The 23,132-nt window shown below is 58.1% G+C and overlaps 1 protein-coding gene across 7 annotated transcripts in view; it reads right to left on the bottom strand.

Moving 5' to 3' along the window:
* The window catches only part of SH2B2 (SH2B adaptor protein 2), a 36,280-nt gene extending 13,884 nt beyond the window's left edge, over window positions 1-22,396 (bottom strand). For 2 of the 7 annotated variants that reach the window (XM_035280504.3, XM_035280501.3), the window contains exons 1-3: window positions 22,284-22,396; window positions 6,118-6,881; window positions 650-751 (exon numbers count right to left, since the gene is read on the bottom strand). In XM_035280504.3, coding sequence (XP_035136395.1) covers window positions 650-751; window positions 6,118-6,881; window positions 22,284-22,383 — 966 coding nt within the window. In that variant the 5' untranslated portion in view covers window positions 22,384-22,396. Of the gene's footprint in view, window positions 1-649; window positions 752-6,117; window positions 6,882-20,369; window positions 20,623-22,283 lie in introns of those variants that run through there. The other 5 variants (XM_078355628.1, XM_035280507.3, XM_078355624.1 and 2 more) reach the window with 3 other exon arrangements.
* Window positions 22,397-23,132: the final 736 nt, after the last annotated feature.

A 23,132-nucleotide genomic window follows, 5' to 3' on the forward strand; every position in this document is an offset into this window, starting at 1 on the left:
ACAGCCAGATGCCTGGAGAAGAGGGTGGGGGCTTCATGCAGGATGAGTGGGTGGGGCCAGGCCTCCCCAGGGACATTGCTTCACCAATACCCTCTGATCCTTTTCGGAGGCCCAGGGACCACAGCCCTGGCAGCCTGGAGCTGTGTCCTCAGAAACCCCTGCAGGCCACCCTGGTGGCAGCGTGGGGCCTGGGAAAAGGATGGGCTGCCCCTAGACCCACCAGGGTGCCTCCCCGCCCACCCTCGGTGCCTTTGTGCCCTCCGTGGGAGACCAGGCCGGTTCCCACACTGCAGCACCCTGGGATGGAAACGTTTGCATAACTGCTGCCGGCTGGCCACCAGTGGGGTGGGTGTGTGCTGGCTCCAGTGGGGGAAGGGAGGGCAGGAAGTGAAACTGATGAGCTTCTCCCAGCCCAGGCATAAACGGGAGCAAGGGGCCCAGATGTTGGGCAACACCCAGGGAGCTGAGATTCAAGTCTTAGCTATGTGCTAGCCATCTGTCGTAGGGTCTGGGGACGCCCGACACCAGGGCTCCCTCCCACCACAGTCCTGCCTTAGGCTTCTCTTCAATCCCCTACAGAGCTGTAGCACCTGCAGGGGAGGTGGCCTGGGGCAGCCGGAGGATCTTTGGGGTTGGGGCGAGACCTCACCTTGAGCACAAACGTGTTGTCCTTCTCTGGCATTTCCAGGGGCATGGTGGTGCGGACCTCAATGATGGCCGACAGTGGGATGCTGACCTTGGGCCTGGAGGCCTGGGGGCCAGAAGGACAGTGAGTGGTCCCAGCACTTCCTCACACCCTCTCCATCCCCTCCCTGCTGCCAGGCATCACGGCAGCCCTCAAATAGGCTGCCATGGCCAAGCTGGTACAGAGGTGGCCCAATCCCCATGTCACAGATGGGGAAGTTGAGGAAGGCACTTCTTTGAAACAAAGGACCTTTTCCTGGCTAGGCGTGGTGACTCTTGCCTATAATCCTAGCATTTTGGGAGGCCAAGGCAGGAGGATGGCTTGAGTCCAGGAGTTCAAGACCAGCCTGGGCAGCAAAGCAAGACCTTATCTTTACTCAAGATGAGAAAACGTAGCCGGGTGTGGTGGCATGCGTGCCTGTAGTTCCAGCTACTTGAGAGGCTGAGGTGGAAGGATCACTTGATCTGGGGAGGTTGAGGCTGCAATGAGCTGTGATGGCACCATTATATTCCCGCCTGGGTGACAAAGCGAGATTCTGTCTCAAACACAAACAAACAAACAAAATGACCACCTCCTCCTATGGTCACCCCGCAAGTCCAGGACAGAACCAGATCTGAGGAGCCCTGAGGAGTGAACCCCACCTGGGCTGCCCTCTGCCCCATGTACCCATGAGATCTGTGGTTTTCATGTTTTCACCTTGACCCGTTGTGAGAAATACATTTAACACTGGGGCCCAGGACCCACATACATAGGTAAAAATATCTCCGAAACAAACGTCTCACCAGATGAGAATTACCCTTCCTGTGTGTGATAGGGTGTGACATTTTCTATTCTATTCTAGTTCACTTTTTTAAAAATGCTGCTCTTGGCTGGGTGCAGTGGCTCACACCTGTAATCCCAGCACTTTCAGAGGCCGAGGCAGTCAGATCACTTGAGGTCAGGAGTTTGAGACCAGCCTGGGCAACATGGTAAAAACCCCATCTCTACTAGAAATACAAAAATTAGCCAGGCGTGGTGGTGCATGCCTGTAGTCCCAGCTACTTGGGAGGCTGAGGCAAGAGAATCACCTGAACCCAGGAGGTGGAGGATGCAGTGAGCCGAGATTGCACCACTGCAATCCAGCCTGGGTGACAGAGTGACATCCTGTCTCAAAAAAAATAAAATAGTCTGGCACGGTGGCTCACGCCTGTAATCCCAGCACTTTGGGTGGTCGAGGCAGGCGGATCATGAGGTCAGGGGTTCGAGACTAGCCTGGCCAACATGGTGAAACCCTGTCTCTACTAAAAATACAAAATTAGGCTGGGTGTGGTGGCAGGCACCTGTAATCCCAGCTGCTCGGGAGGCTGAGGCAGAATTGCTTAAACCCGGTAGGCGGAGGTTGCAGTGAGCTGAGATCACGCCACTGCACTCCAGCCTGGGTGACAGAGCAAGACTCTGTCTTGGAAACAAAATAAAAATAAATAAATAAATAAAATTAAAAATGATGGTCTTAAAACCTGGTGGTTTAAACAAAAAAGAAAAAAAGAAAAAATGCTGGTCTCCTACGACAGACCAGACCTTCCAGAGCGGGGCCTGGAGCCCCTAACTCAGAATGGGACTAGACGTTTCCTGGAGTGAGTAAAAGGGACCAGTGTTCCCAACAACGCTGCGGGCAGGGTTGATACACGGTGAGCTGGCAGGGCTGTGTGGGACAGCCACTCTGTGCCTGGTCCCGCTGACTGCCTCAAAGCTTCCTGCGGCAAACCTGAGCCCCCCTCCCCCACGCCTCGTCCCTGGGAGCTGGCCTGAGTCTGGGATTTCCAGCAGGGCTCTGTCTCCAGGACAGGACAGGGACTTTCTTAGGAGGAAAAGGAAGGGCCACACATTTGATGGGCAGGCAGATGGGAATTCCAGGAAGCACTGGCCCCTGTCCAGCCGGTGCAGGGCTGGGCTTGGAGCATGAATGGGGCCTGGTTGACCCTGGTGTGTGGCCGCCATGCCGGCCAGCAGGGCTGGGGACAGAGCAGACAGAAGTCTGCCGTGGAGGCCTGGACTGGAAGCTTCAGCAGGGATCCTGCTGGCCAGAGATGCTGTGGTTCCCCAGCTTGGAATCTGAGGTCCATCTGTCCTGGTCCAGCTTCCTCTCAGCTGCTCCAGCCACAGCTCACTGTGCCTACATCCCTGAATGGTAACTGGCATTATGACCCCAGGCCTTTGCCCACAGAGCTGACACCTCCAGAAGTGCCTGTTCCAGGGTCCCGGCCACTTAGGCAGCCACAGCTTTTCCTCCTTGGGGCCCTAGAACACCCAGGGTTCACCCCACTAGGATTTCTGTTTTTGTTTTTGTTTTTTTTGAGATGGAGTCTCCCTGTCACCAGGCTGGAGAGTGCTGTGGTACGAACTTGGCTCATTGCAATCTCCGCCTCCCGGGGAGGCAGAGGGGATTCTCCTACCTCAGCCTCCGGAGTAGCTGAGACTACACGTGCCCACCACCACACCCAGCTAAATTTTGTATTTTTAGTAGAGACAGGGTTTTGCCATGTTGGCCAAGATGGTTTTGAACTCTTGACCTCAAGTGATCCACCCGCCTTGGCCTCCCAGAGTGCTTTGATGATAGGTGTGAGCCGCCAAGCTTGGCCGACCCCACTAAGATTTGCAAGCCTCCTGAAAATACCAGGTTTCCCAGTGGCTTCCCTGCTGGCAGGGGGCTGGCATCATCGCTCCTTGGGTCCCCAGGGCTGGCCTGGCATAGGGCAATGAGGAGACCTGGGTTCAGGGGCTCTTCCTGCAGGGGTGAGGAGGCAGGAAGCCAGAGACCCGACTCACAGTAGCTGGCACCTCAAAGGCTGTGTGAGATAGAAGTCTAAGGTGCCAGGCCATGGCCCCTAAGCCCTCAGGCCCCGAGCTCCTGACTACTCCAAGGGTGCAGCTAGGCCTCTCGGGGGCGAGAGATCCGGACTGTGAGTGGGTGCAGAGGCAGTGGGGGTGTCATTAGGGCCATCCCAGCAGGCTCACTCACCCGGGAGCCAGCATCCTGGGACCAGATGCATTTGGAAAACTCAACTGAACTCCTACCATGGAAGGAGCTACTCACCCACGGGACCAACTCCTGAATACCCACAAACGCCCCCACCTTTGCTTGACGCAAGGAGGGGAAGGGCCTGGTGACCCCACAGGAACGATGCCCTCTGCCAGCAGCAAAGTTAGCAGCTCTGCCGGGACTAAGGGGGAGCCACCAGCTGCTGCCTCCCCTCCCCCGAGGATGCCAGATGCTGCTATTTACAGAAGGGCAGCTGTGACTGCTACTCAGGCCTGAGGTGCTGGAGCCCCGGGCCTCTGTCCCTGCCCTCTGGGTGACCCTGGGTAAGCCCCACCCCACCTGTTACTGGGTCTTGGTCTCCTTGTCAGACAAGGAGTAGAGTCAGGCTTAGGGGTCTAGGATTTCTCCCAGGGAATTAAAGGCAGGGGCCTGGGCAGGAAAAAAGCCCTTGGGAAGTCTAGGGGTGCTGGGACCTGGGGACAAAGCTCTTCAGAGAGTAGGTGTGTCCCCGGAAAGTCACTTTTTTAGGACCCATGTGGCTCATGGGCACTGAGCCTTGGGGAGCCCCCACTCCTCCACCTCCAGGCGCCCAGATTCCCCCATCAGAGTGAGCGATGGAGAGAGAGCTAAGAAACTGAGGGTGACTCAGAGAGCACCCAGGGACAGAGTAGGCCTTGAGGTGGGAGGTAGGTGGGGGGCCCTCAGTGGTTCCTGGGGGTGCTGTCAGCTGCTGCACCAGCAAAACCTCCCCCTGCCCAAACCTCCCAGTGCCCAAGGACCTCCCTTCCTCATTCCTTTCATTCTTGGGACCACCAGGGCGGTGGGTATCACTACCCCACGTTGTTGTTGTTGTTGTTTTTTTTTGATAGGGTCTCACTCTCTCATCCAGCCAGGAGGGCAGTGGCGCAATCCTGGCTCACTGACTCCTGGGTTAAAGCGATTCTCCTGCCTCAGCCTCCCAAGTAGCTGAAACTACAGGTGCACGCCACCACGCCTGGCTACATTAGCCCCATTCTGGCACCTGCCAGCTGTGTGACGTTTGGCAGGCCACACTCCCTCTCTGAGCATCTGTTTGTGCTCTCTTCTGTAATCTGGGGACCATGTGCTCACTGTGCTGGGATGCGGTACCTGGAGGATGACAGCGTGTACGTGCAGATGCCCACCAGGCTGAGGTCTGGACATACTGTGGGCTCTCAGAGGCTGGGTACCATTGTTACAGCTATTCCTACTTTCCAAAGCAGGGGGGCCACCCTGGAGAAGACCTGACACTACCACCAGGGACCTGATGACCGGTCCCTAAGAGGGGAAGGGTCAGTGCACGTCAATGAGCAATAATGTTGGTGACAGTCAGAAAGAAGCCTGGCATCCAGAAGAGAGCCCCCTGGGCAGGGGCTGGGCTGGAGCCTGGCAGCTGAGCTGGGGAAGAGCAGAGCCCTATGGAGTCAGAGACGGGCCTCCCAGGGAGCCCTCTGTGAATGTGCTCGGCCACTCCTGCCTTCATCCCTGCAGGCCTCAGCTCTGGGAGATGCCAGCCACCCTCGAGGTGCAGGAAAGAAGGGCAGCTAGCCAGGCTCTTGAATAACACCAAGAATGGTGCCCTGAGCCAGGCACAGTGACTCACGCTCGTAATCAATCCCAGCACTTTGGGAGGCCAAGGTTCCGGAGGATCTCTTGAGCTCAGGAGTTCAAGACCAGCTGGGCAACACAGATAGATCCCATCTTCATGAAAAAAAAAAAAAAATTGCTGGGAGTGGTGGTGTGTGTGGTCCTAGCTACTCAGGATGCTGAGACAAGAGGGTTGCTTGAGTGTGGGAGGTGGAGGCTGCAGTGAGCCACGATTGCGCCACTGCAGTCCAGCCTGGGGGTCAGCCCCTGTCTCAAAAAAAAAGAAAGGCCAGACATGGTGGCTCAAGTCTGTAATCCTAGCACTTTGGGAGGTCAAGGCAGGCGGATCACTTGAGGTCAGGAGTTTCAGTCCAGCCTGGCTAACATGGTGAAACCCCGTCTCTACTAAAAATACAAAAAGTAGCTGGGTGTGGTGGCATGCACCTGTAAATCCCAGCTACTGGGGAGGCTGAGGTTGCAGTGAGCTAAGATTGTGCCACTGCACTCTAGCCTGGGTCCCTCACACACACAGAAAAATCTCAGAATAAGAGAAAGAAAGAAAAGAAAAAAAGTGACCTAGAACCCTTTGGTGTAGCCAGAGTGTCCTTCTTCACAAAGAACTGGAGTTGAAGGGGTGACTGCTCCGAGAGAGGTGACAGGCCCACCTCCCAGGATCCTGGCACCAAATACTCCACCCTGTCAACCAGATTAGACAGCGCAGTCCCCAAAGGCAGTCCCTGGCACCCTCAGCTGCTACCCAGGCGCCTCCTCTGGTGTCCCCAAGAGGTAGGAGCCACGGGGTGCTCACCTTGGGCGGCACGAAGAACTCCAGGCGGAAGCGTTCCTCGGCCACAGCCCTGCGCAGGAGCAGGCGGCACTTCTGCCACTGCGCCGCGCCCCCGGGACCCGCGGCTGCGTCGTCGGCCACCATGAAGCGCAGCGCCCCCTCGCGCTGAATGTCCACCAGCTCTACCTTGGCCGCCAGCGTCCGAGACAGCCGCAGGCGCCGCGTCCACTTGTCACGGGGCTCAGCGGCGGGCTCCGCGGCACGCGGGGCGGCTCCAGCGTCGGGCTCGGGTGAGGCGCGCCGGTGCCACATGTCGCGCACGCCGTCCACCACGCACAGGCTCATGTTGCGGAGCGAGAAGCCCTTGCGGACGCGGGCCTTGATGGCCGCCTGCGTGGACACGTCCTCCGAGCTCCGCGAGTGGCCGTAGTTCGCTGCCTTGAGGGCAGAGGTCTCGGCGGGCTCCGGCTCCATGGCCTCCGCGCACGCGGCCGCGCCCCGAGTCGTCGGCTCGGCCACTAGCATGCGGCGTACCTCCTCACTGAAGACGTCCAGGAAGTTGGCGGCGAAGTGGCGGGAGAACGAGGCGCCGGCGTCGGGCGTGTCGTAGGCTGGGTTGTCCCGCAGGAAGCGGCAGAACTTGTGCGCAAAGTCCACGGCGGCCGCCTGCGCGTGCAGCTCGCAGAACTGCCGCCAGTCCGGGACCGGGACCGGGACCGGGGCGGCTGCGGCAGGGCCGGGGGCAGCACCATTCATGGCTTCCGTCCCATCGCAGCCACCTGTGGCTGCGGGCGAGAAGAGCGCACAGTGATTTTCAGGCCTGTGATCAGTACGTCCACCTGTCCCCTCCTTCCAGCTCCCCCAGGGCTCCCTGGGGCTGTGTGTGTGTGTGTGTGTGTGTGTGTGTGTTAGGGGACTACAGCATGCAGCTTTTCCAAGCAGCATGGATGCGTGCAAAGAAAAAGAAAAAGTGGGGCCGGTGTGTGGCTGACACCTGTAATCCCAGCACTTTGGGAGGCCGAGGTGGGTGGATCACCTGAGGTTGGGAGTTGGAGACCAGCCTGGCCAACATGGTGAAAACCCGTCTCTACTAAAAATACAAAAATTAGCCGGGTGTGGTGGTGCACGCTGTAATGCCAGCCACTCCGAAGGCTGAGGCAGGAGAAATGCTTGAGCCCCAGAGGCGGAGGTTGCAGTAAAAATACAAAAATTAGCAGGGTGTGGTGGTACACGCCCATAGTCCCAGCCACTTGGGAGGCCTAGGCAGGAGAATCACTTGAGCCCAGGAGGCAGAAGTTGCACTGAGCTGAGATTGCGCCACTGTACTCCAGCCTGGGCAACAGTGAGACTCTGTCTCCAAAAAAACAAAAAAAAAAAAAAAAAAAAAAAAAGAGAGAGAGAGAGAGACAGAGAAAAGACAGAAGGGGCGGTCCTGAATTCATTCTCTCCCCAAACAGTAGTCTCAGGGAACCTCAGGGTCATTCCTGGGGCTGGCAGAAGAGGCTGGGGTGACAGATGCTTTCATGTGGGTTCCCCATGAGCCTTTGGTGACCTCACTTCCTCAGTGACCTCTTCTAAGGTCCCACAAAGCTGGGCAGAAAGGAAGAAGTCACATGGAATCCTGTTGGTTGGACCTTTGAAATAGACCGAGAACTCAGTTCCTTCCTAGAGGTCCAGGCTGCTGTCTGGGGACTCACATAACTTTTTCCTGCATGCAGTACTCCAGCAGCTTCTTCATGATCCCCGGGATCCTGATCTCACTCCCTCTAAAGTCTGTTCTTGCCTGGACGCGATGGCTCAGGCCTGTAATCCCAGCACTTTGGAAGGCTGAGGCAGGTGGATCATGGGGTCAGGAGTTCGAGACCAGCCTGGTCAAGATGGTACATCACTACTAAAAATACACAAACTGGCCGGGCGTGGTGGTAGGTGCCTGTAATTCCAGATGCTTGCTGAGGCAGGAGAATCGCTTGAACCCGGGAAGTGGAGGTTGCAGTGAGCTGAGATCATGCCACTGCACTCTAGCTTGGGTGACAGAGCAAGACTCTCTCTCAAAAAAAAGAAGTCTGTTCTCCTTGGAGCCCAGTCATTTCCAGAACTCAAGACTGCCATATGTGGTGGCACATGCCTGTAATCCCAGCACTGTGGGAACCTAAGGGTGCAGGATTACTTGAAGCCAGAAGTTCAAGACCAGCCTGTGCAACATAGCGAGACAATCTCTAGAAAAAGTAATAATAAAAAAATTATTGAGGCCTGGCACGGTAGCTCACGCCTGTAATCCTAGCACTTTGGGAGGCCCAGGCAGGTGGATCACGAGGTCAGGAGTTCAAAACCAGCCTGGCCAAGATGGTGAAATCCCGTCTCTACTAAAAATACAAAAATTAGCCAGGCATGGTGGCAGGTGGTGCTTGTAATACCAGCTACTCGGGAGGCTGAGGCAGAGGTTGCAGTGAGCCAAGATCATGCCATTGCACTCTGCCAGCCTGGGCAACAGTGTGTGACTCTGTCTCAAAAAAAAGATAATCTTGACTGGGGACACTGGCTTACACCTGTAATCCCAGCACTTTGGGAGGCTGAGGTCAGCAGAGTGCTTGAGCTCAGGAGTTCAAGACTAGCCTGGGCAACATGGCAAAACCCTGTCTTTAGAAAAAAAAAATACAAAAAATCAGCTGGGCATGGTAGTGCACACCTGTAGTCCCAGCTACTCAGAAGGATCACCTGAGCCTGGGAGGGTGAGGCTACTGTGGGCCATGATGTCACCACTGTACTCCAGCCTGGGCAACAGAGCAAGACTCTGTCTCAAAAAAAAAAAAAAAAAAAAAAAAACACCCAAAACAATCTGGATGTGGTGGCATGCCTATGGTCCTAGCTACTCGGGAAACTGAGGTGGGAGAATCACTTGAGCCCACGAGTTGGAGGCTGCAGTGAACTATGATCATGCCACTGTACTCCAGCCTGGTGACACAGATCCTGACTCAGAAAACAAAACAAAACAAAAAACCCCAAACCCAATCCCAAACCACAGATCAAGTCCCTCCTCCGCACACAATCCTGCAACGATTCCTATTACAGTCAGAGTGAAAGGCAAAGCTGTATCTGCAGCCCCTAGGGCCTGAGATGATCTGCCTCAGTTTACCCCTCTGGGCATATCTGCTGCCACTGTTCCCTGGCTGTGCCTGCCTCTCTTCCCTCCCAGAAGCACAGCAGCCATATTCCGACCCCAGGGCCTTTGCACACGCCTGGAGTGCTCTTTCCTCCACATTCCCTCACCTCCTTCTGGTTTCTACTCAATGATCAGCTTGGCCAACAGCCTTCCCTAACCACTCTTGAGAATGACAAATCCCTCTGATGACAATCTCCCTCTGATGCACGCCATGTACTCTATTTCCACTATCATCCTGACTGCCGGCTGACATATCGTGTATTCAGTTGCTTGGCTGTGTGTCCCCGTCCGCCCCCTTCCCCCGAGAATGCATTTCACAAGACAGGGATTTTGCCAGCCCTAGAAGTGTCTGTGTCCTCCGTGCTGGGCATATGGCAGACACTTGGGGAAACACTGACTGAATGAACACATGAATGTGTTTGCCACACCAAGCGTGTCACAGCTGTCACCGCCTAAGCCCCCACATTGGGTCTGAGGACAAACTACTTGTTTGTGACGAGACTGGTCTGGGGCTCTCACCCAGGTCTGCAGCGACTCCAGGACTTGAGGAGCCTCCTAGTGTGGATCAAATACAGCAGTTCCCTCTTGTCCAAGGGGGTATGTCACAAGACCCCTAGCAGATGCTTGGAACTGTGGCTAGTCCTGAACCTATGTCACTGTTCTTGCCTGGCTGGTGTGTGTGTGTGTGTGTGTGCGCGCGCGCACGTGCACGCACAGAGACGAGATCTCACTCTGTTGACAAGGCTGGTCTCAAACTCCTGGGCTCAAGCAGTCCTCTGGCCTCGGCCTCCCAAAATGCTGAAATTATAGGCATGAGCCACTTGCACCTGGCCCACTATGTGTTTTGGATCTAATCACGACAGCTCGTAAGTGATGAGCAGGTCATAGCTACAGCGCTGCTGTGCCGGGCAAAGGGATGATTTACAGCGGGACGCTGTGAGATTTCATCCTGCTACTCACGATGGCCTGCGATTTACATTTTTATTCGCATGTCTACTGCTGGGGCTTTCATTTAATATTTTCAGATCTCTGTTGACCGCGGGTATCTGAAACCTTGAAAAGCAAAGCTGTGGATAAGAACTAAGGTGTTTTTTTTTTCTTTTTTTTGAGACAGTCTCTTGGTGTCTCCCAGGCTGGAGTGCAGAGCTGAGATCACAGCTCACTGCAGCTTCCAACTCTGGGCTCAAGTGATTCTCTTGCCTCAGCCTTCCGAGTAGCTAGAACTACAAGCGAGAGCTACCATGCCTGGCTAAACAAACCAAGATTTTGTACTGTCACTGAAGGCCCTGCTTCTTTCCATCACAACGGCCTGGATGCTTCTGTTTACATTCCCACGTTCTGGAATCTGGTTCCCCCCAGAATTCCCATTCAAATTCGATTTTGAAGAAGCCCCAGTCCAGGAATCCCAGCTGTCTCCTCACCCCAGCTTCATCCTCTTATTCCCAGGCCCCTCCGTCCTTCAGTCCTTCACGGCTCTGGATGGCTAAACTGTGTGGCTTGGGGCCAGCCGCTCACCTGGAGGCCTTGCCATTGCCCCCGAGGGCACAGGTCCAATCTGCTGTGTGCACACAGCCCTTCTTCAAGCCAGGGGGAGTATTACCAACACTGACGAAGTGGGGTGATGTAGTGAGGGCCCTGGTTAGTCCCTGTCTGAGGAGCCAGCCCAGTGTTGGGGGACAAGGGACCATCCTTCCGAGGAATGGAGTTAGAGGGTCCTGCCCTCGCCTGTCCTTCCAGGATCCCCACAGTTCCTGGATGCCCTTCCCTCGCAGCTCCTGGGATCACCATCTCATCTCTCCTCGGGGATCCAAACCCTGTAATTAAATGCCAGGTAAAAATAGCTGCCCCACTTCTGTGAGATCATCTGCGAGGCCTCTGGGCCATAGGGCACCGTGGGAATTCCCTCTCTCCTAGGGGCAAGCCTAGTCATCAACCTGCAGACAATAACCATGGGACAGCCCCAGGGACGGAACAGGACTCCCTGCTGAGCCCGCTTAGCTTCAAGGACGGGTTTCCAAACCAGCGGTCTCCTAGGAGATCCTGCCTTGGTACTGGGGGAGGGGAGTAAGGAGTAGGGAGTTTGGTTTCCTCCAAGACGTGGTTATTGCGTTGGGCTTCATGAGTGCAAAGAAAATAAAGAGGGAGCTAGGGGCCTGAGCAATGACTTGGAGGCAGGACTTATCAGGACATTGGCGGCTGGGTAGTGGTGGTGGTGGTTAGAGTTCATGAAGGTGGGGGGAGGATGGGGGACTGAGGACCCCACGAGCTTTGCTCATGCCTGACCTTTTCCCTGCCCCATGTTTCCTCCTTTTTCCCCCTAATTCCTACTCACCCTTCAATAATTAATCCAGAAGCCACTTCTTCCAGGAAGCCTTCCCTGATACCCCTCCCTTCTCCTCCGCTGAGACCAACACAAGTGTCTCCTCTGAGCTCCCACAGCCTCCTCCTGCCTGTCTCTCTTGCATGGTGCCAGTTATAGGGTTCTCCAAGTGTCTGTTCTCATGGCTGTCTCCCCAGTTGACACAGAGTCCACTGGGACAAAAGGAAGACCTGAGTCATATTCCAGGCTGCTGCAACTTGCTTCTTCCCTGAGGGTGGAGGTGGGAACGTACCTGCCACCATCACCTCCAGCCAGTGGCCGGCCCAGGCCTTGACCTGTGGCGATGGCATTTCCTGGGGTGGGGGTGGGGCTGCAGCTGAGCCCATGAAACCCTGTTCCTGAGCTCCAAGCCCATCCATTTAGCCGGTAGGCTAGTGCTCCTGACGGTGGCCACCTCTCTCCCTTTACCGTTGGGACCCCGGGAGGACTCAGAGCTGGTGACCTGGCAGCCTGGGAAGGGTAGGTGTGAGGTCCCTGAGTGAGGTGATTATACCCCCACGTGGGGCAGGCAGCAGCAAGCAGGAAGTCAGCCCTGTGCGGAGTTCTCAGATCAATCAATCCCTGTCACCCTCAGCTCTTCCTGCTGGCTGGAGGAACCCTTGATAGGGAGAAGGCACAGAGATGGGGAACAGGGCCCCGGGGGAGGTTCTTGCAGGTGGGGCCCAGGTAGCCGTCACTGGAGTGGGAGTGGAACTTACAGAGGAATCTTCCAAGGGCATGGCAGGTGTGGCCAGCCAGGCACTAAACAGGGACTGGCCTGGGAGGTTGGGGCTGCCTTGACCTCCCCTCCCCAACCCTGCAGGCCAGCCAGGAGCCTGTAGGCCTGACGCTGGGCACAGCACCCCTCCATAGGACCAGCCCTGGATCTACAGGGGCGGCAAGTTGAGTAGCTAGAGGGAAAAGTCTCCAAGCCACAGTGACAGCAGGGAGGGCCCTACCTGGCCACAGATGGAGAGAGTGAGGCCCGGACTTGGTTCTCTGGAGAGGTGAGGCTGCAGGCCACAGGGAAGGGGGGCCTGGCTGTGGCAGGGGCAGGAGTGTGCTGTCCCTGCCCACCCCTGGGACCAGAACTGGGGGGAGGAGGCCATGTGTAGGGAGCTTGGCTGACCTGGGTTCAAAGCATGGGCCTCGGCTCCCTGCGTGAGTGACGCTGACCACACTCTCAACCTCTGAGCCCACCCTCCTCACTTTCTGGCCACGCGGTGGAAAGATGGGGCAGGAGGCGGTGTCCGCAGTGTTACGACACACGTGCACTCATGGGCAGGGCAGGAGCTCCCCTAACATCTGGGGAGGCCAAGGTCTGTGTTTCAAGCCCTCTCTGGGAACTTTGCTCTTCCCACTCGTCAGCATCCCCCCTGCCTTTAGACCGTGCAAAACCCTCTCTTCTGGCTGGATGTGGTGGCTCACGCCTGTAATACCAACACTTTGGGAGGCTAAGGCAGGTAAATCACTTGAGCTCAGGAGTTTGAGAGCCGCCTGGGCAACATGGTGAAACCCTGTCTCTACTAAAAGTACATAAGTTAGCCAGGTGTCGTGGCACACGCAGGTAGCCCCAGTTACCTGGGGGACTGACGCAGGAGGATTGGTTTAACCCAGGAAGTTGAGGCTGCAGTGAGCCGAGACTGCACTCCAGCCTGGGCAACAGAGGGAGACCCCATCTCAAAAAACCAACCAAAACAAAACCTCTTCTCCCAGGAAACCTTCCCCCTCCCTGTACCGCTCTCACTCTCTGATCTCCATGACCCTGTGATCTTTAACTCTCTTGGTGGTCAGCTCTCCTCTGCGATTCCAGGGTGCCAGAAAAAACCAGCTGCGTTGGTGTGCGGCAGCGCTGGCCTGGGCTGTGTCCTGAGCCAGGCCTGTGTCTCTTGGGGCCTCAGCTTCCCTACCAGTAAAACGGGGTGCTGGACCTGTGTGTGGCCTCTAGGGGCCCCTGATTCGGATGCAGAAGTGATGGCCTTGGACATTGAAGACTGGGCTGTCATTCTATTAAGACCAGGGACAGGGAGGGAACTGCCTCTCCCCCTTACATCCTGCTTCTCTGAGGATTGGCGCTGGAGACAAAGAAAGCCCACCCAGGTCCCCCTACAGTGCTGGGCCTCCTCGGAGCACTGGGCGGTTAGACCACCCTCCCCCAATCCATCACACGCCCCCACCTCCGGGTTTTCTACGCTCAGCTGCACTGTCTGGCTTCTCCTCCTGAAAAAATGTTTTTTGTTCCCATCTTGGATGGGATGGGGGCTTCAGAGAGGTTTTTGGTGGCGGGGTATGGAGCAAGGAGGGCAGGGGAAGTCTAATGGAGTCCCTGTTCATCGCCTTTCTAAATCACCGCCTCCCCTAACCCCACGACCAGCAACCCAGACAAGAGACCCCAGCCCCCAACCCGGCGAGACAGTCGGTCCAGTAGGCATGGGGGAGGGGGCGGCGGCTTTCCGGTGGTAAAAATAGCGCTGACAATTGGAGGACAAAAAAAAAAAAAAAAAAAAAAGACAGGGCTTCAGACCCCGCCCGCGCAGCAGTTCTGGACCCCAAGGCCGGGTCACTCCTTAAAGTATTGAGTCGGACTCGCCACCCCCGCTAATGGGCCGGTGACCAATCGACGCGCGGCGCAGTGGGCGGTGGCCCTGGGGGCGGGGAGAGCCAGCAGCCCCGCCCACGTCCCGCTGGCGACCCCATCCGCTTCCCAGCACCATCCCAGCCACAGGAGGCCAGGAGCCCCGGGGAGAGGAGAGATGGTCAGTGGCCCCACAGCGCAAACTAGGTATGCAGCACCCCAAAAAGCTGCACCCCACTGCCAAGAGCCCCCCCTTCCTCCTGCACCTCACTTAGCTCTGTCCTTGGAGCAGCATTCAGAGAACCAAGTACATGAAACGGGAGAGGCTCCTCTCATGTCCTGGGGTGGGCAGTGCCACCTATCTCGCCATGAACCATTCCAGATGGGGAAACTGAGGCCTCTTTTTTAAGATAAAGTCTCACTCTGTGGCCCAGGCTGGGGTGCAGTGGTGCAATCATAGTTCACTGCAGCCTTAAACTCCTGGGGCCAAGCAATTCTCCTGCCTCAGTCTCCCAAGTAGCTGGGACTATAGGCACAAGACCCCATGGCCAGGTTATTTATTTTGAGGCGGAGTCTCGCTCTGTTGCCAAGGCTGGAGTGCAATGGTAGGATCTTGGCTCACTGCAACCTCTGCCTCCCAGGTTCAAGCAATTCTCCTGCCCTAGCCTCCTGAGTAGCTGGGACCAAGCCTAGAGAATGTTTGTATTTTTCGTAGAGACAGGGTTTCACCACGTTGGCCAGGCTGGTCTCAAACTACCGACCTCAGCTGATCCGCCCGCCTCAGCCTTCCAAAGTACTCGGATTACAGGCGTGAGCCTCTGCACCCAGCCCCAGGTAATTTTTTTGATATTTTGGTAGAGATGGGCTCTCACTATGTTGCCCAGGCTGGTCTTGAACTCTTGGTGCAGCCTCCTCTTGGGGTACCTTCCTGCCTGACATAAGAGACAAGGCCTCACTCTGGTCACCTCCTCCACCCAGCCACGCCTACTTACGTACCCTTAGGGGTCCTCAGATCTTAGCAGCACTGCCCTGTCCCACTCAGCCTGGCTCTTGACAACAAAGGCTCCTTCAATCCTGCTGTTCCTCAAGCGCCCTCCTGGCCTCAGTGGGGCAGTCCCCTCCACCCCTCCAGCCTGCTTTCTGCACCCCTCCCTGGGCAGGCCATCCCTCTGGCCTGGAGTGACTCCCACCCGCTGACCAGGTATGAGTCTTTCTCTCCCCTGCAGATTCAAGAACAGAGCACACAGCGCAGTCTCTGCTTCACCGCTGAATACGTGGGCGTTGGTTTTCAAGTCCATCTTCCTCCTCACCTCCCCAGAGACCGCATCCCCACAAGGTAGGCTCTGAACCAGGGCCTCCCGCCAGAGCGAGGATGTGGCCGGAATTCCCCAACCCTCCCCTCCCAGAGTAACTGCACTCACCCCACCACCCTGGCAGAAGGCAAAGTAGGCATGGTTTCTGGTCTTAACACTCTTGAACTTGCTGTGACTTTGCTGCAGAGTGGGTGGGTGGGGGCCTTCTGATTGGCAATGGGGACAGGTGTGGATTAAGAGCTATATACCTCTGTGTGAGTGCGTAGGTACTAAGGAGTCTTGGCTGTTCTGAGCATTAGCTTCCCTAGCTGCTCTTCCCTGTAGATAACTTTCTAGTCCAAGGCCTGCCCTGAGCAATGTTGCCTGGAGGCCGCTGTTACAACAGTCCTGTGCCCAGGACAACCCCAGGCCTGTCACACAACACTCTGCCTTGCCACCACCATGGAAGGCTGGGAGCCCTTCTGCTGAGCCCCTCCGCTTTTGCAGACACCCCAAGCTTGACAAGCCCCACCGGCCTGCAGACCCTCAGTCCTAGGGGTTCCCACAGTTGCATCTGACAGCTGTTCCCCTGCAAAGGGAGCCCCACTGCCTGGGCACCTCTCTACGGCCACTTCTGGTGTTAAAAGTCTGAAATCTGGAGCTAGACTGTCTGGATTTGAATCCCAGCTCTCCTGCTGCCCAGCTGCATGACCCCTTGGACTCTGGAGCCTCAGTTTCCCCATCTGTTAAGATGGAGGTGAGAGCAGTGCTAACCACATGGGGCTGTCATGAAGATTAGTTTGTTTAAAAATCACAGCTCTGGCCGGGCGCAGTGGCTCACGCCTGTAATCCCAGCACTTTGGGAGGCCAAGGTGAGTGGATCACCTGAGGTCAGGAGTTCGAGACCAGCCTGGACAACATGGTGAAACCCCGTCTCTAATAAAAATACAAAAAAATTAGCCTGGCAGGGTGGCAAACGCCTATAATCCCAGCTACTCAGGAGGCTGAGGTAGGAGAATCACCAGGAGGCAGAGGTTGCATTGAGCTGAGATCTCCAGCCCTGGTAACAGAGCAAGACTATGTCTCAAAAAACAAACAAACAAACAAAAAAAAACCACAGCTCTATCCATTCCCTTTTGCTCCAGCTGCTCGCAGCAGATGGCTGCAGAGGTACCCGTCACCCCAACACAACGCCCAGCCTCCAGCATGACCAACATCAGCATTCTACAACCCACACCCCAGCGGGCCATACCCCTGTTAAAACCCTTCTCCCCTCACATCTTCCCCGTAAGAAACAGATGTTTCTCCATTGTAGAGATGGAGAAACTGGGTTCTGGGGAGGGAGATGACTAGCCTGCCACACACTGGCCACCACATAGTGGTGGGCCTGCTGTGTGTCAGACGCCAGGTGGGAGGGTCCAGGGCCACAGAACGGGTAAGAGGGGAGGCTGGATGCGGTGGCTCACGCCTGTCATCCCAGCACTTTGGGAGGCCAAGGAGGGCCGATCACTTGAGGTCAGGAGTTTGAGACCAGCCTGGCTAACACAGTGAACCCACGTCTCTACTAAAAATACAAAAATTAGCCAGGTGTGGTGGTGCAAGCCTGTAATCCCAGCTACTCAGGAGGCCGAGGCAGGAGAATTGCTTGAACCTCAGAGGCAGAGGTTGCAGTGAGCTGAGATCGCGCCATTGCACTCCAGCCTGGGTGACAGAGCAAGACTCTGTCTCAACAACAAACAAACAAACAAGAGGGGTATGGAGCCAAGTTCCAGATTGGTCCCTTTCTGAGACCTGTTTCTGTTGATCTCCCCTTACAAGGGCACAGTGGGAGGACCCAGTCTCTGTTTCGGGAGAGGAGATGCCCGCCTTTAGAGGATGGTACACTCTGAGAGGCTGGGGGTGGGCAGGGGAATTCACAGATGGGCTCCTCAGGAAGTGGGGGTCAGATGAGCAGGGAGTGGGGGCCAGGACAACAAGCTAAGCCAGGCCCTGGGGGCTCAAGAGGCAGACTCAGTCTCCTTCAGGAGTGCCCAGTGCTGGACAGTTCCTGGATGGGCTCTGCAGGTGGAGAGCAGGCCGGGCTGGTTCCAGCTGCACTGGCCCTGCTCACTCCCACCACCCCACCCTGCCTCTCTGGGGTTGCAGAGAAGAGGTCCCTCACTTCTCCAGCCTTGGCCTGAGATGCTCGGCCCCTTCCACTCCCCCAGTGTCCCAAGCCTCATGTGGGTCCTGGCCCAGTCCCCTAAACCTGCAGGATACCCCTTTAGTCCCCACCAACTCATCCCACCCAGCTGCCTTCTGGCTTTTCCAGGACACACATACCAATGCCTCCAGAGACATCGGGTGGCACCCCTAAGATCTGAGCATCCTGGAGCTCCGGGGACTGCAGGTGTGAATAAAGCTTCCCCAGGCCTTTCTCTGGGCTCAACTCCCAGCCTGGCTGATCTCCAGGTGCCTCAAACTCACCACATCCAAGTTCTAATACATCCTCTTCCTCCAACTCCTGCTTGTCCTCTGCACGGAGCCGAACCACAAAGTCGGGCACTACCCCACCTACTTCCCCTGTTCTGCCCCAATAGCAGGCAGGCCTCTGAGCCCACGGAGGCCTTGGGCATGCCCCTTGATCCTGGCCCCACCTCCCCCCTTGCCCCCTGCCCCTCAACCACACCACATGGCTGTGGCCAATCTCTTCCACCAGACCATGAGCTGGCTGGCTGGCCGTCCTCCCTGCCCCCCAGGTGGGTGCTATCCTCAGATGGGCCGGAAGTATGGGGCCCAAACCGTGCTTTGCCCAGAGGAACCAAAAGGTGCTTCACACCCACATAGCGATGCCCGTCCTTGCTCTGCCCAAACAGGTGTGGGCTGTGACCTCGTGTTGAGGGGTCACACCTGTTATCTCCCTAGACAGAGCATAGCCATAAAACAACACCCAGCCTGGTGAGGGGGAAGAGAAACCTCCCCAGGCCCCAGAGCTCCCTGGCCTCACTTGGACAGTGAGAAAGAGCAGCAGGCCTCTACACTCGCCCCTAGCCCCATGAAGACAACTGCCAGCAGGCCTGATGTCCCTAAACCCCCAATTCCCTGGAACCCAGGCTGGCTAGACAGGGCAAGAAGTGCCAGGCTGTTGTCAGAGAGGAGTGGCTGGGAGGCCTGGTTTGTTGGCTGGGGGACTGGGCCAGTCATTTCCCCTCCCTAACTGAGTGGAGATAATAAGCACTAAACCCACAGGGTTGTTGTGAAGATGACATGATCAGCAACCCTGATGCCCTTAGCTTGGCACAAGTTCGAAACCGAGAGCTCAGTCTTGGGAAGCCCAGGATCACCTGGGTGGAGACCCCACCTCCAAGAACCCCAAGGGAAGCCCACCCGTGGGTATCTGTACAGAAGTCCTCCCTAGGAGACCCAGGCTAAGTAGGGAAGAGGGGTTTAGACGCTTGGGACAGATTTTTTCACAATAAGGGTAAATAGAAAAGTGTGTGCATTCCAGCATCAGAAGCCAGCCCGCTATGGGGTAGGGGAGGGCTGTTCTTGGATGTTCGTGGGACAGACCTCTAAGGAAGTGGCTGGGGGGAAACTGCCACTGAGACCCCCCCAAAACCCTGATCTACACCAGCCTAAAAGTAGTGCCACCACCGCCACAGCCAGACCTCTCCCAAAGTTCTGGGAACTGAGAAGTTCTAGGTCACTCTTCCAACCTCTTCCTGCATGGAGTGGGGAGACCAGGAGGGAAGGGATTGGGAGAGTTCAAGGTGGGGCAGAGTAGCGGGGGCTCACCTTTGACTGCGGGGGCAGTCAAAACCTCTTGGGGAAACCACACCTCTTGCCCCCTGTCCTCTCAGAGGAGCTCCAGGGACCTGCCTCTGAGATGCAACTGCTGCCGGTCCCTTAGCCACAAGGCAGGCAGCACCATCATTTTACAGGGTAGGTAATGTTGGCTCGAGGGCATTGGTAGGGCTCTACCCAGGTCTGACAGCCTAGCCTGAGGCTCTCCCTTGCACCAGCTGAACAGCGACCCTGATGCCCTTAGCTTGTGCACGTAGATCCTGGCTTATTCATGTTCGGGGTCTCTGCTGGGGCTGCCCGGTCTGCCCTGCGAGGCTCCTGAGAGGCCCTAGTCACTGCAGACTTCCCTCCCTAAAGGCCTCCACTTCGGGGATGCGGGGGGCCGGGATGCGTCCCTGCCTCTGCCTGGCCTCAGCCTGCTGGGCTGGCGCGGTTCCGGCCCGCGCTGCCCGCAGGTTCATCAATGGCCGAGGCCCAAGGGCCTGAATGGAGGGCACGAACCCGCCCCTTCTTAAAGGCGCAGGCCTCCTGGGCACCCTCCACGATCCTCCCCGCGACCGGAGGCTGCCGGGGAGCTCCCCGGGTGGGCAGGGCAAGAATGGGGGGCCTGGGCCAAAGGGAGGGCGTGCCTGCCCGGAGGCTGTGGCCTGCAGGGGCTCCTTCCCGATCCTACTCCGTGGCTCTCTCCCTCATTCTAGGTTGACGCCCCCTCCCTGCGCTCCCAGCGTTGGGAAGAGACCTGGGCGCCCCCTCCCCTAGTCAGAGACCCCTCCTCTAAGGGCCCGGGTGCGCTCGCCCCACCACCCGACCACAGCCCTAGCAGGGGGCGGCGGCGCAGCTGCTCGGGAGGCAGCTCGGCCCCTTCAGCGGCTCCCCGCCCCGCCCGTGATGGGATCAGGGAGCCGATCCCAGCCGGGGGCGCGTCTCCTCCCTCGCGCGCCCTCCTCCCTCCCACCCGCGCACACAAAGACGACACGCGCGGACCGGGGCGCGTGCGGCCACTCTCCCCGGTGCATCGGTGCGCACACAGCGCACGCCCCCGGGGACAGACGGGGGTCCCGGGGGAGGACCAGGGAACAGGAACTGGGGACCAGGAGGCCATACCTACAGGCGCGCAGCTGCGGCCGAGCGGGCCGGGGCGCCAGCGGAGCGCTGCCCGGACCGCGGCCAGGCTCCCCGGGCCCGGTGGCTCATGGCCCGCGGCGGACAGGGCTCCCTCCGGGAGGGAGGCGACAACGGCGGCGGCTGATCCCCCCCTCGTCCACCGTGTCGAAGGCTTGTGCGCTCTTTGGGGTCCCGGCGCGTCCCCCTCGCGGCTCTCCGGCTGCCGAGCTCCGCGCGCTCCGAGCCCAGCCCCGCGCGGCGCGCCCCCTGCCCGCAAGGCGCGCGCCTCCCGGCCCCGCCCCCGCGGAGAGCCCCGCCCCACCCGCCCACCTCGCACCTCCCCGCCCCGCCCCCGCGGCGAGCCCCCCGCTCCCTCGCACCTCCTGCCCCGCCCCCGCCCGCCCACCGCGCCTCAATGTCCCGCCCCTCCGCGAGCCCCGCCCCCGCCCGTTTCCCTCGCGCCGCTCAGGCCCCGCCCCCGCCGCGCCCCTCGCCCTCCGCAGAGCCCGAGCGGCGCCGGTGGCGGCGGTGCGGAAACTGCCCGGCCCTGGGGCGAGGGGCTAGGAGCTCGCCCTGAGTCGCCCCATCTGGGTGGAGGTCCCCGTGTTGCCGAGCCGGCCGCAGGCCTGGCGCGGGAATCCCCCTGCTCCGCGCGGAGGCGACCCCTCAATCCCGCGGTGGTGGCCCCGGGAGCGCGGCGCGTGGGGTCGGGGGAATGTCTCGGGTGGCGGGTGTATGGGGCACGGACGCCCTCGAAGCGCCTCTCGGTGACGGATGCTTCGCTGGAGCCGCAGCTGTGGCCAGACCCTCCGCAGCGGGGACAATGGGAGCCTCGAGGAGGCCTGGATGTCGCAACGAGGGAAGTCGACGTCTGGTTCCCATAAATCCCGAGGGCCCCCTCCCTCCAGCCCACCGGGTGCAGGAAATCGCCCACAGGAAGGGGGCAGACTCCCAGAGCGCGGTGCCCCCACCACCCGACCTTCCCTGCTATGGGGTCCTGATGCCACCCGGAGAGGTGTCAGAGGTCATAGAGGGGGGATGAGGAACGACAGCCCTGGCACTTAGCTCAACCCTGCCTGGCTCGAGAACTTGCCCGCATTAGGGCAGAGACAAGTCGGGCTAAGAAACAGTCCTGCTCGGCTTTGCGGGACTCTTGTGGCCTGACCCTGGATGCTGGGAGTGCGGTGGGGGGGCTCCGAGAGACTTCCCAAAAGAGGTACAGGGGCTCAGCAGGCCTGGAAAGGGTCTGAGAGGGGAGGGAGGGCTTCAGTGGGGGCCGAGGAAAGGGAAAGGGCCACTCAGAGATGACTCTCATCTCTGCAGATAGCAAGGGGGGACCCCTGGGTGTCTTCTTCCCTCATCTCCCTCCTTGTCCACTGTCCCCACCTCTGGCAGTTCTGTCCTGGTCTCCTTGCTAGCGGGAGCTGCCTCCATCTGTCGACCTTCTGAGCCCATACTGACCTCTGACCTTTCTCAAAGCCATTTCACAACTAATTTCCCAGGAGGCTGGACAGACAAGGGTTTTTAACCCCTTCTTAGGGATGGAAAGAGTGGAGCTTCCAGAGGAGAAGGTGGGGGGCACAGAGCCCTCACCTGCTGCCCAAAAGCCTGGTGCTGCCCTCCACGGGGGCACGGAAGCCAGGCAGGCCCCTTCCCTGCCCCACACCTCCCCTCTGTTCCCTCCACAGGACCAGGCCAGCAGACACTAATGAAAGTTTCAGCAGTAGGCAAGCCCTCCATTGGAGCTGCACACGGGCCTGGACGCCTGGCTGGAAACCAGACACCTATGAATGAGGCTGGGAAGAGGCAGGACGCGGTGCCCAAGAGTGGGGAAAGAGGGAGGCTCCATACACGTCCTGGTTGTGGTGTCCACCCTCCCGGGAGAGGGGAGAGCCTGACCTGCAGCAGACTAACCTGGTTCAGAGTAGTGGGCCGAACTCCACTGCTGGGATGACCATGGCCAGGGAGGGTCCTGGGATGGGAAGCCATGGGCAGAACAATAGCTCGGATCCATCCCCAGGGAAGAGGAAGTGAGGAGGGCTGGCGGCAAAGAGCCTCGGACCCAGAAGGAGGAACTGATGGAGATGTGGAAGTGGCTGTGGGGGTGGAGGGGGCGTGGTTGGCCAAGAGTGGCGGTCACTTAGCTGGGGATAGGAACGAGGGTCGGGGAGGACAGGCCCATCCAGGGTCCCTGAGGGCAGGAGGCTTGGGGTGGCTTGGAGGCAGTCCCGATGGGGGAGATGATGAGGGGTGCTGGGAGGGGGACCCCAAAGAAAGGCCCTTGGATATATACGCATTAGACTGTTCAGAACTAAAATGAACACAGAGGGCTGGGCACAGTGGCTCACGACTGTAATCCCTGAACTTTGGGAGGCTGAGGCGGGTGATCACTAGGTCAAGAGATCAAGACCATCTTGGCCAACATGGTGAAACCCTGTCTCTACTAAAAATACAAAAACTAGCTGGGTGTGGTGGGCACCTGTAGTTCCAGCTACTCGGGAGGCTGAGGCAGGAGAATCACTTGAACCTGGGAGGTGGAGGTTATAGTGAGCCAAGATCGCGCCACTGCACTCCAGCTTGACAACAGAGTGAGACTCCGTCTCAAAAATAAATAAATAAATAAAATAAAAAGTAAAATGGAGACAGAGGTAGCATAGGGGGCTCTGGCATGGTGGGCTGCAGTGGCTGGGTTTGTAGCTAGCCTCGTAGGCCACCTGGAAGATGAATGGGTTAATGCACCCACTCCAGACCCAGAGAATGTGC

This window comes from Callithrix jacchus, chromosome 2 (assembly GCF_049354715.1).
Source record: "Callithrix jacchus isolate 240 chromosome 2, calJac240_pri, whole genome shotgun sequence".
Taxonomy (NCBI): Eukaryota; Metazoa; Chordata; class Mammalia; order Primates; family Cebidae; genus Callithrix; species Callithrix jacchus.